We start from the raw sequence: 12907 nt of genomic DNA on the forward strand, positions 1-12907 counted from the left end.
ATCATTCTAAGAATAAAATTGAGTAATGCTACTTACTACACCTCTGTCGCACTTACATCTCATCAATGGCTAATGTGGCAGTTCTCATTAAGCATTGAATTTATTTTTTTAACAAGGGCTGAACCAAAGGTAAATGAGAACTGCCTCATCAGTCCAATAAGATGGGGTATAATATGTAGAATCACTACAATTAATAAAAATAATTTTTAGAATTAAGTTTTATAAAACTAGAAGATTTGAGTGGAGGGGCATGCAATATGGCCATTTGACCACTAAGTTTCTTGGAGGTTAAGGATTTAAAATGTGATAAGTAACCCTTTTGATATATTTGAATGTATAAGAATCGAGGGTAATTTGGTAATTTTGACAACTGCTATTGTAAGTTTAAAAACTCAAAATAGAAATTTTTTAGGCATATGTGCTAATTAGAATAATACAAAAGTATTAAAAAAGTAAGTCTTGGACATTTGATGTTATACAATTATTTAAATAAGTTTTAATTGTTGGGCCAGGCTACGTGGAAGGATCATGTATTTTAAGGATTTTGGAGAATTAGGTTAGGACCATAAGTCCAATAAATATTTGAGGGATAAAAGAAAAATGAGGCCAAGTGTTGAGGGTTCTTAGAGGGTTAGGTCTAACCCTAGTTTTTGGAAGGAGTGAGAATTCAAGATGAGCATTTGGAACGAAATTATCACAAGTAAAGGAACAACACACTGAAGCGAAGTATAAAAGGATTCATGCAATTGCGGTAAGCAAGTTACACTTGTGCTAGTCTGTTTATGAATGATGACTCGATGCATTTTATGTGTTATGCAAAGTTTTCAAAGAAAAGTTTAGGTTACCTTCTTGTTTTTTTTTTTTTTTTTTTTTTTTTTTTTTTTTGAACAGAACTGGAACTTTCATTAATACCAAGCCCGAAGGCAAATACAATAGCCCGAAGGCAAACATCCAGTCTAAAAACTACAAACACGCCCGTAGGCCCAAGGTAGTGAATAGAGATACAGAATCCCTAACTACTAAACTAAGAACAATTCCTAGCTTAAAGCAGCTACCTAAGCAATAAACTAAAATTACAAGAACATACAATTGGGTCATCTCTATACACTGAAGCACAAACCAACTAAAATGAGAGAGTCTGGTCTAACTTACAAGCCACCTAAAATGCCCAAATAATTTACAGTCCATTACAAAGGTAAACTGTGAATAGACAAGAATATACATAATGATAAAAAGCACAGATCACAGAAGCCCAGAAACTGCTGGAGGAAGAAAACCGTCCAGCCACCCCCGGATCTCCCCTGCTGCCGTCAAACACCCCACCAACATGAAACCCCCCAAAACCCAGCCGGAAAAGTGGAGCGTGGCTCTCACACGCGTAGGTCACCCTCGGGACGTGAGGACCACGCTCCGCGCGTTAAGGCCTGACACCGCCGGTGGTTGAGATGGTGGCTTCATAAGCAGACGGCGAACATAGCGGAGCGGGTCGTGTCTCAAGGTCTCCGGCGAAACGTTGTAGATCTAGCTTGAAAGAAACCGGAAACACATGCAAAGGTCACTCCTCAAAACCATCTCCAGCCTTCCGATCTACTAAAAAAGAGGAAGAAAACGAAAACAAAGCAAATAAACAAACTCCATAGCTCTAAAGCTAGGAGAATCACAGTCACCACCAGATCTATCCGAGAGGAACAAAAGCTCCACAACCTTAATGGTTGGGAAAAATCTATCCCCACTGGAACAACCAGGAGTAACAAAAACTACTCTAGCTCATGAGGAGGCAAAGGAAAAATCATCACCAGGAGGAGGGAGGCGCAAGGCCACCCCCTCCCGGTGAAAACCAGATTCACAGGCTTCTCTCTCTCTCTCTCTTTCTCTCTAAGCGCTCCCTCTAAAGAGAAAGGTTTCACAAATACTTTTACTCATAGAACTGACAGCAGAGTTTAGGTTACCTTTTGAGCATTATGAAATATATGAAAATATTTTGACACATGAAATGTGCGGTGTGGGCTGTTTTATGAATATTGTTTCCGAATGATGCATTATATATTTCAATAACGGCTTATGTTATGTATGAATTTCACGTTACGTATAAAGGAAAGAAAAGAAAAAGAAAAAAAGGCATAAGTGGTAAAATATTTTTATAAATATATGTATAAAGGTTATTGGAAATCATGACAATAAAAGAAATGTTTATTATCGAATTGGCACAATACACCAAAGTACATTTTTACGTGAATGTGTGGCCCCATTGGTGGATTTATCCCCTGTCAAATCCCTAAGCAAAGGGGTTTGGCGTACAAGGAACTGTAGAGAGGGGTTGAGCAGGCCAATTTTGCTAAGATGGATGTTTTAATATTCATAGTAAATTTACACGCTTTTTTTTTTTCTATGGTTTAATGGTAACAAACAAGGAGATGATTAATATTTGTGCAAGCTCAAAGTCTTTAGGTTCTCTCTCAAAGTGTATGTAATGGTCATACCCTCTCTAATTGAAATCCGTGCCTTTATAGAATTATATTGGTAGGTTGAAACTTGGCTTTAAACAAGTAAGTCAGCTAAAAATTAAAACTGTTTTTGCAGCCACTTTAATCGATCGAACATTAGGGTTTCAGGATTGCATGTGTTTGATCGAAGTGTCAATCAAGTTCCTTGAGTTTCAGTATAACACTTGATGTATATTCCTTGATAGATCGTGGGAGCAATCTAATCTCTCAAAAATTTGTATGAGAACTTGTCACAATGGTTTGATCTATCGAGCTACAATCGTACATCATTCGAATCTTGAATTCTTTAATTTCAAACTTCTCTTGAACTAACATTTGACATCGACTCCACCCTAACTCAAGACGTAAACATTACGACCCAAATATCATGTTTTGACATCAAATTTGCCAACACAACTAAAAACCTAACATAATATATCAAGTGTGAGTAACTGAGAGGTTAAATCATACATTAAATAATAGTAAAGTGAGTAATAGGCTTGGTGGTTAGTAATAAATTAATAATGGCAGACTAATGATCATTTCAAAAGACTGTCAATAACAACGAGTTTGGTGGCAATAATTGACTATATATTGGCGGCGACTAGGAACCATTGCGATAGATAGTTTGAAGTTTGTAGTGGTATTCACAAGTAACTAAGATAGTCTATAATAACGATTTGCATGACCGTGGCTACAAACTATCAATAGCAGCTACGGGTAAAAATGCGGATACGATTATTAGCAATATCTGCATCTGCATTATATGATTTCTATCTACATCTGCACGGTTATTACGATTATCAAATGAGGTCATTATCCGCTATTCCCATATGTGGTAATAAACGTTTTGGATTACTATCTAAATCTATACACAAGATTAAATAATGCAATTATTACTATATCCCAGCTTAAATAAATTAAGATTTAGCTTGTTATACAATTCGCAATTATCAATCATAGAGGGTGATTGTCTCATAGAATAATTGAGATTTTGATTACCAAAGAAAAGAAAAGAAAAAATGTAAATGTAATTAGGTATGACTTTGAGATGATAGTAAAAAAAAAAAATCTAACATAACCTAAAGGTCATAAACTTACCAAATTCAAAATAATGTTGTTTTTGTGAATTTAATTATATATATACACACACACGCATTGCCTAAAACCACTATCTGCATCTGCATATGCGGATATTAGTTTTTGGAGAAGTGCTACACATTTCAAATTTTTTTTCCAAATTGGGTTTTCAAATAATGTGTCACAATCTCATGTGATTTATCATTTTGGGAAATGTGTCATCATCTCATGGAATAATGACACATCATTTGGGAATCACTTTTGGAGATAAAATTTTGGAAAGTAGAGCATTTCCCTAGTTTTTGTTAACCGCGTCCACATCCTCATGTATTGATAGCAGATAGCAAATAAGTGCGAATAGAGGATGTGGGTGATTATTATCTGGCCCGCATTTTCACCCCTAATAGCAGCCATCAAAAAACTGCTACTATAAACTGTAAGTAGCAGCGGCTATGATAATCTGATATACAGATAGACTATTGTGGTGGTTTTAGTGACGGCTACTAAGAGCACTCCCAATGGCTTATGTGTTTTTCAATCTAGAATAGCTAATCAAAATCCATTTTATCTAATTTAGCTAATGAGTTTTAAAATGCACTATACATTCAATTATATATTCTTAACTCTATATTATTTTTCATTAATTTTTTTCATTATAGTATTTTTTTTCCACGTGGGTCCCGCTTGATCACTCCACTACTTTACACACTTTTCCTTAGATTTCCACTATAAAGGAAGAAAAAAAAGAAAAAGAAAAAGGAAGAACGTGTTGTGGTGGAGGGAAAAAGGAAAAAACAAAGCGGAAAAGGTGGAGATAAAAAATAAAATAAATAAATAAGTGAATAGTAAAACTCTACTTGTAGTTGCACTATTTATGGAATTAAGAAAAATTTATTTTAGAGTTAGAATACATAAGCCGATGGAGTCTCTTTTTAGCACTTTTGTTATCTATTCTAGGTTAAAGTTTCAAATAGATAATCCATTAAAAGTGCTCCTAAGTTGTGGAAAAAAAAATAAAAAATCATCTACGAGAAATTGGCATAGCATTGCACCACTTGTGTTGCTGACAAGAGTGATGGGTCTATAGCAGGAGAGTTTTACATGTAACGACTACTATCATGTGAGCTATAGCAGCAGTCATGCCTAACCATTGCCATGAAGTTATACATAATTAGATACAAAAATGAGTTCCTCATTTTCATTTTTTCAGTGTTACTTCTTTTTTCTTTTCTTTTGGCTTGTTTGGTTTAGTTTTTAATCTAAATTCCGACCATGCTCTTCTTCTTCTTTTTTCTTTTTTTCTTTTTTACTCCCTTTTCACTGCTTAAAATAAACCTTATTTGTGTTTTTTTTTTTTTTTTTTTTTTTTTTTTTTAAGTTTTAGATATATGAAGGTTCTTTTATACAATCTAATATTTTACCAAAACAATCAAGGGTGCACATAAAACCTACACCTTTTTTATGTTGATGACGTGTAGAATGATTCCTTCAACAAGGTATACATATGTTAAAATGTGATCATTCTTACTCTTGTTAATACACTTTATTAAAAATAATCCCTTCCAACAATAACAGTAGATTTACCACTTTGACTTTTGCTAAAAGTACTATAACTTTTACTACAAGCCTCTTACAAATTAATGTGACAGTCCACGTGACTGATGTGATACTTAATTATATAGAGTGTTACGTGAGTTTGTAAAGAGGATTGTGGTAAAAGTAGTACTATTTTTCTACCATTTATTGTCCTATTATCCTTCTTGCATATTTGCATAAAAGATAATAACAAATTGTAATATAATATTGAGTAATATAAATATTAGAAGTGATACAAATGTAATTCGATAATACTAGTAGTACCATGAGTACAAAGAAAGTATTACTTCTGGAGAAAACAATTAGTAGAAAACAATTCAAGTTGGAGAGCTAAAACAGAGTGATATAAAAGAGGAAAAAAATAAATAGATAATAGTAAATAAAAAAAATAAAAAGAAAAAAGAAAGACATTTGGCTGGTGGCACTAACTGTGATATGACGAACAAAACAATAGGTAATTATCATTCAATCTGAGTTACAATCAATTCAATCTGCCACACAAAATACAGATTTAGCAAAGACAGATCGAATTAAAATACAAGCACATCTATGCAACATACAAGGGGTGTGTCACAAGGAAAAAAGAAATAAAAAAATTAAAGGAAAAAAAAAAAAAAAAAAAAAAAAAAGATTGTTAGTGGACCGACCTCAAAATTAAATTTAGAGGCCTAGTACAACTGATGGGCAATCATTTGCGTAATATATAGGCAAACCCACCGAGGTAATTATACAGATGAAATAGGACAAACTCTGTTGTTCAATGTCTGACCCATTAGATTGCTACTTGCAATACTTTGATCACAGTAACTAACAGGGTTACCAACTTATGAGATAAAACCAAATACTGTTCTTTATTTATGCGTACTCTGGGTTGAGCGCCAAGGCCTCCTGGTAAATCATTTCCTTCATTTGCTCCTCTCCGAAGTGTTGCTGCTCAAAGTCAAAGGAAAATGGCTCTGGGCAGACTGGTTCATCAGCTACGTCATGCAATCTTGCAAAGTAAGGATGGGCCAATGCTTCTTCAACTGTCCAGAGACAAAATGTTGCGTTAGAAATAAGTACATTAAGGATAGCATGAACTTGGAGGCATGTCTGCTGCACTATAATTCAACTCCATATATGAAAGCATAATGACTACAGACTGAGAGATTTCTGTTCATATATGATCTGTTGATGCTTATTAGAGTGTCACATTACAACACTCGTGGTGTCGATCAAGCACTAAAGTTTCACAGATCTAGAGATGAAACGGATTTAAATGTGTAATTCTGAAAACTTATAAAAGTTTATGCATGCATGTTTGAGTTTCTCTGTGAAATAGTGAAGAAAGGGACAAGTCTTAATGGGTTCCTTAACCGGGGACAAAAAACAAAAGTTCAATAACTGAATTATGAAATGAAGAAATTCAGAAGTCCTATAGCACGTTTTAAGTAAACAAAAATGCACTCTTCAGTGTTTGAGGAGTCTGATATGGCAATTCTGGATGTAGTCAATGGCCTAGATACTATAGCTGCTGATATACATGCCTTTATTTTTTAAGGTGATTGGCGGAAATTTCGCATCTACACCGATACAATAATTAACTATCAATGAATTTCAGCTGTCCAGTAAATTATAGAAAATTATTAACTTGGTATAGTAAAATTACCAGTAATTCTTTTAGCAGGATCAAATGTCAACATTTTATCTATGAGATCAATGGCCAAAGGATGAACATGTGGGAAAACCATGGCTAATGACTGTCGAGGGTGTGAAGGGAGTTGGCGAATATATCTTCTTGCATCCTCATTCCGAACAAACCCAAGATCAGACTCAGTTGGTGTTCCAAGAAGCTACAAAAAATAATGGCATGTATAAGCATATTTACAGCAGAGAACTTTCAAAAAATAAATTCATAATGCATTCAATATCAAATTAAAGAGAAAGGAAATATTAGTTAACCAATTCTATTACTAGTTAAATACTCTGAAACTTTTGAATCAATCATTAAACACATGAATATACATTAACACATATAAACTAAATAGCCAACTCATAGAAGCAAAGAAGCTGAGCAATCTGAAGGAAATGCAGTTCACCTATATGTCTATAATAGTTCAAGAAGACCCATAGAAATGTTTAAAATAGAAGTATAATCAGATTTTGGATCTTAAAGATGGAAGAGTTTTTGTATATTTTGTATTGTTGGTTTATTATAATACTTAAAGTACATCCATGGAACACCTTTAACAAAACACTAAAACCAGAGCAGAACATTTGTTATAATAAGTCTATTAAGTTATATTATTACTTATTCTAGAACTTGATCCAGTACTCGAGAAATCTTATGACCAAAACAAAATACGTAATGAAGTTGAAATTAGCTCGCTGAAAACCACAATTTCTATTGTGATCGATGTGCTTAATTTCTCTTACCTCTATCAATAAGTGCATCTGATGCACATGATCTTTTCCTGGAAACAAAGGCTTTCTATTCATAAGCTCCATAAAGATGCAGCCCACAGACCACACATCAATGGCAGCCGTGTAATCTGAAGAGTTCAAGAGTAGCTCAGGTGCCCTGTACCATCTGGTGACAACGTATTCAGTCATGAACTGATCGTTCTCTGCAGTCGGACGAGCAAGACCAAAATCGCATATCTTAAGATCGCAATTAGCATTCAGCAAGAGGTTGCTGGGTTTCAGGTCCCTATGAATAACATTGGCAGAATGTATAAACTTGAGCCCTCGAAGAATCTGATACAAGAAGTACTGCAAAGTATCATCATAGACTAATGTCAGTTCAAAAACAAATAAAAAAATAAGCTCATCATTCAGACTGTTCAGGTGCTATATCATTGTTAGACTCAAAAGTGACGCATGGTACCTGACAGTGCTCCTCTGATAAACCTTGATTGGAGCGAATTATTTGGTGAAGATCAGTATCCATGAGCTCCGTGGCAATGTAAACATCAGTAAATTCTCTCCGTAAAGGCGGAGGAATAACATCTCTTATAGCTACGACCTGTATTACATGCAGATGATTTTAGCTTTCAAAAATCTGATACTAATACAAGACAGTCATATATTGAATCTATTAAAGTCCAAACCTCTAACTTGTGCTCAAGATGAATGTGCATGTATTAAACATCAAATAGAGCCTAACTTCAACTTTCTTGTGCTACAATTAAAGTTGATAAACGTAGAAGTGTTTTGTGTTGCATTTATTGAAGCAAGCCCTCATACAAGTTTGAACTTACATTCTCCTGAAAGTGCTACTCTAATTTTAGTTGTATTAAATGTATGGCTAATCAGAGATGAGTACATATCATATCTTGTAATAGAAAACAAAATATAAACAAAAGGGTACAAAAGAGGAAATGGGGTTATCTTAACAAGGCTATGCAAGGTTGATGAGATCTAATTGTGTAGTGTGAATCACCACACCTAAATTGAAAACCATCCATTGCAAAATCTGATCAAACTCGAGCCGTTCAGAATAAATTTCTTTAATTAGAAAAGAGAATTGCTATATATTATTCAATGAAAAGGCAGTAAAAATAATCATTCAATTTTAGACGAATAATACTTATATTTCACACCAATTATGATTTTCATTACCAAATAAGAACTTGAGAATACACATATTTTTACTTGGTGATTTTCACTGTTTTAGCTAGATTAGCGTAACAAAATTAAGGTGAGCATAAACCATAAATTTACAAGAATAGCCCTACAAAAACACGCGCCAACTGAACAAACTGTAAATTAAGTAGGGACAGTGCTAGAAAAAGCCCAGAACTTGAAGCAAACTTATTAAGACGACAATTTTTCGCCCTTACATTTTCATGATCGAAATGACGAAGCAGCTTAATCTCCCTAAGCGTACGCTTGGCGTCCATGTGGTTATCAAAGGCGTTCGCTATTTTCTTCATCGCGACCATCTCTTTCGTCTCCGAATTCAGCACCGAGCTTCACAAAACAAAACAAAAAAAAAAAAAAAAAAAACCGACCCCAGAAACCAAGTTAAATTACAATCCAACCACTAAAATCTAAAAAATAATTAAAAAAAAAAAAAAAAAAAAAAAAAAAAAAAGAACAAGAAATCTGATCAAGTACCAGACGATTCCGTACGCGCCGCGACCAATCGGCATGATCGGAGGGCGGTACTTGGCCGTGATCTCGAACAGATTCCCGAAGATGTTGTACTGGACAAACTGCCCTCTGTGCGTCGGAATCGCCGGGAATTCGGAGAACTGACCCGTGGCCGAATTATGGCTGACGTCAGCCATCTCTCTCTCTCTCTCTCTCTCTCTCTGTGTGAGACTTGTCGCTGTGGGAGTTGAGGAACGAGTATGAGGACGAAGAATTCAAAGGGAAAGAGAGAGGTTTTAAAGCGAGAGTCTTAAAAGAGTGCTTTCGATTGTCTGAGTTCGGAGTAGATTCAAGGAAGGGGATGGGAAGACGCGCGACACAGAGAGAGAGAGAGAGAGAAGAACGCGTTAAACGGGATCGGAGGGCTGAGATTCCAGCCGCCTTGGATCGACGGTTGGTGTTTGTTCAATCTTTTCAACGGCCATCTTTTTCTTATAATAGTTTATTTTTGGGTTTGGATAACTTAAAGGTCAACAAAACGTGGGATAATTTTATAGGCAGTAAGTAGTGGGTTAGCTTTGAGTGCGTCTACTCAGAGCTCAAAGATGTGATAAATGTGTATAGGATTATGAACCGTCAGATTGAAAGAATGAAATGTACGGAGTAGTAATCTAGCGGTCAATTTAGTCAAAATAATAATAATAATTAATTAATTAATTAATTAATTATATGCAAATATTGTGCGGTCAAATTTGTATCACGGATAATTGAGCCACCTGTAATTTGGACTAAGACAGTCAAAGGGAGATCAATTATCGAACTTAGACACGTCGTTTTGATATGTTTGGATGTCCTGACAAAGATCCAAAGGGAAGCGTTTTTTTTTTTTTTTTTTTTTTTTTTAAACAGCCAACCACACCTAAAATTGGGTTACCTTATGATTGCTCAATTTAGGACCAACACCTTAAGAGATATATTAGGTGTATTACACATGAAAAACTGTGATAGGGAGATAACAATGTAACAAAATAAGGTCGATGTATGGATATATAAGACTATATAATGCTCCATTTGTTTCGACGTAAAATGGTTTCTGTCATAAAATGGTTTCAGAGAAGTCATTTTTCTGAAAAATATTTTTCGCCGAAAGCATTTTTCGGTGTTTGGCCCGTACAGAAAATCACAAATATTTTTCATATTTTCATTCAATCATATTAACCTATAAAAATTAATTTTTATTCAAAACATATAAATATTAATATAAAATAATATAAAAATCATCGATGACGAGATTCGGTCACTGACCGACAAGATTCTGACCATTTTTACCTGGTTCCGACTAATATAGCTAGAATTCGAGATAAAGGCCGGAATCCGGACAGTTTCGTCCGAATCTGGGAACCGGCCTCTCTGGCTAGATCCGACCAGCCGGCCGGAATCCGACTTTAATCCGGCCATCTGGCCGGATCTGGTCAGATGGCTGGATTCCGGTCAGATTGGTCGCCGGAATCTGGCTGACTGGATTCCGGCAAAGGTGGCCAGATTCCGTCGCCAGATTCCGGCGACATTAACCGGATGTTGTCGGATTCCGATACTGGCAATATTTCGATGATGGTCGGCTGCTTGAACGTAAAGGTCGACTGTGCCGTTTAAAATAGATCGACTGCGTCTGGCGTTTTCGGAAAACGATTTACGCTTTTAAAAAACGTAAATCATTTCCCGAAATTTACTAAACATTTTTGGTCAAACAGAAATTATTTTTCGGTTGACTATTATTTTCGCCCCTACCAAACACCGAAAAATGCTGAAATCATTTTTCAGAAATCATTTTACGCCGAAACAAACGGAGCATAAATCAACTCTTACATATCCGACCTAATCAATTAAAGGTGTTAGACCTCTCAGTCCTAACTCACTAATTTTATGTTGGGTTAGTATCAAATACGCAAATCGTGTAAAAAATTGACAGACACATTAAACAAGGGTTATTAGTTCATTGATTATTTTATAAATACAAATGTAAGTTTTGGTAAGATTTAAAGTTAGACTCCTAGCTCAAAATATTTAGAACCGAGGGTTACATTCAGTTAAATTGGACAGTGATATTGATCTTATTCATATTCTCTAAATTTCATTTTCTTTTTTAAATGTAGAAAAAACTCTTAAAAGAGTCAAAAGACTACCTGACTACCTGCAGCAAACTCCATTTGTGTCCCCTAAACCAAGGGAATTTAAAGTGCTACACAATCCTTATTTTATTAAAACAATAAATAAAAATACTTTCTCCTTACTCTCTCCTTCCCCTAGCATTGATTTAAATGAGTATTTAAATAGTATAAGAAAGTGATATATATATATATATATATTGTGAAATTGATTTGAATATTGAAACAAAAAAAAAAAGCTTGATTCCTTAAAATTAAAGAAAATCTAAGAAAACCTGCTATTAATGCTCTTATTTGAAAGAAAACTTTCATGCAAGTAATGTCGAAGTCTCAAAGTACTCTTAACATCAAGTTTGAAATTGAAGTCAATTAGGAAAAAAAACAAAAACAAAAGGTTTGAAATTGAAGTCCCCGCATATAATAGAAACTTCAGTGTAATGTTGGGTTGAGTTCACATTGACGATGTAGGAATAAGATCAGATGCAACAATTCATGACCCAAAAAAAAAAAAAAAAAACTCTTTAAAAGATGTTAAATTATCACTAATTTTAAAAGTTCAAATTAATAGGAAAAATTGAATTTAATTCTTCCTAACACATGAAATATTTTATTGAAATGAGAGGTTGGGTGTAGAGTCAAGATTTAAACCTATGACCTATTACATACTTTCTGATATCCTATTAAATAATTATTTATCTCAAAAATTTAAGCTAATAAAAAATGATGAATTCAATTAATTAACTAATATTTCCCTCACTATTCGTTTCGCGAAGCACAACTAGGGTCTAAACCGTCGTATGCCTTGAGGAGCATCTTCTATGCTCAGGAGCTTTTACATGAAGGTCTATTGTGGAAGGTGGGGGATGGTCGATCGATTAAGATTTAGGGTGAAAAATAGTTACTAACTCCTTCCACCTACCCTGTCAGTCTATCCCAAGAAGTATGAATGATAACTGTACAGTGGCAGAATTAATAGACCATGATTTGAGGAAATGGAACGTGGACCACCTACATGCAGAATTCGGGGAGGTGGGGAAGCCAAAGTTATTTCAAGTATTCCTTTAAATTCTTTCTTGCCTAAGGATAAATTAATTTGGAGAGGGACTGTGAATGGAGATTTTTTGGTACGTAGTGCTTACCATTTGGGAGTGGAGCTGGACGTGTTAAAAGGGGGACAATGCTCTAATTCAGGGAAGGAAAAAGACACTTGGAAGAAAATATGGGCCTTAGGGGTTCCTAACGTGGTTAACATGTTCATTTGTAGAGCATGTAATGAAGTTCTCCTTACCAGACGGAATCTATTTAGAAGGAAGGCCATTGAGATAAAAGTCTATCCTTGTTGTGAAGTAGAAGAAGATGATGCCCTCCATGCTTTATGGTCATGTCCAACGGCCAAAGTCGTTTGGGGGTGTTCTTCCTCTTGTTTCCAAAAATTCTGTTTTGCAATATATAATTTCCATGGCCTTTTTGCTTACTGTCTGGAACAATGTACAAAGGATAAAGCGGAGC

At 34.9% G+C, this 12907-nt stretch overlaps 1 protein-coding gene across 1 annotated transcript; it reads right to left on the bottom strand.

Moving 5' to 3' along the window:
* Positions 1 to 5595: 5595 nt before the first annotated feature.
* LOC133877308 (mitogen-activated protein kinase 3) lies at positions 5596 to 9625 on the bottom strand. The gene is made up of 6 exons (XM_062315561.1): positions 9258 to 9625; positions 8981 to 9110; positions 8026 to 8163; positions 7575 to 7910; positions 6808 to 6991; positions 5596 to 6184 (listed from the first exon to the last, which is right to left on the bottom strand). Exons 1-6 carry the CDS (start codon positions 9428 to 9430, stop codon positions 6015 to 6017), a joined length of 1131 nt encoding a protein of 376 aa, XP_062171545.1. The 5' UTR covers positions 9431 to 9625; the 3' UTR covers positions 5596 to 6014.
* Between the last annotated feature and the right edge of the window lie 3282 nt (positions 9626 to 12907).

Source organism: Alnus glutinosa, chromosome 9 (assembly GCF_958979055.1).
Source record: "Alnus glutinosa chromosome 9, dhAlnGlut1.1, whole genome shotgun sequence".
Lineage (NCBI taxonomy): Eukaryota > Viridiplantae > Streptophyta > Magnoliopsida > Fagales > Betulaceae > Alnus > Alnus glutinosa.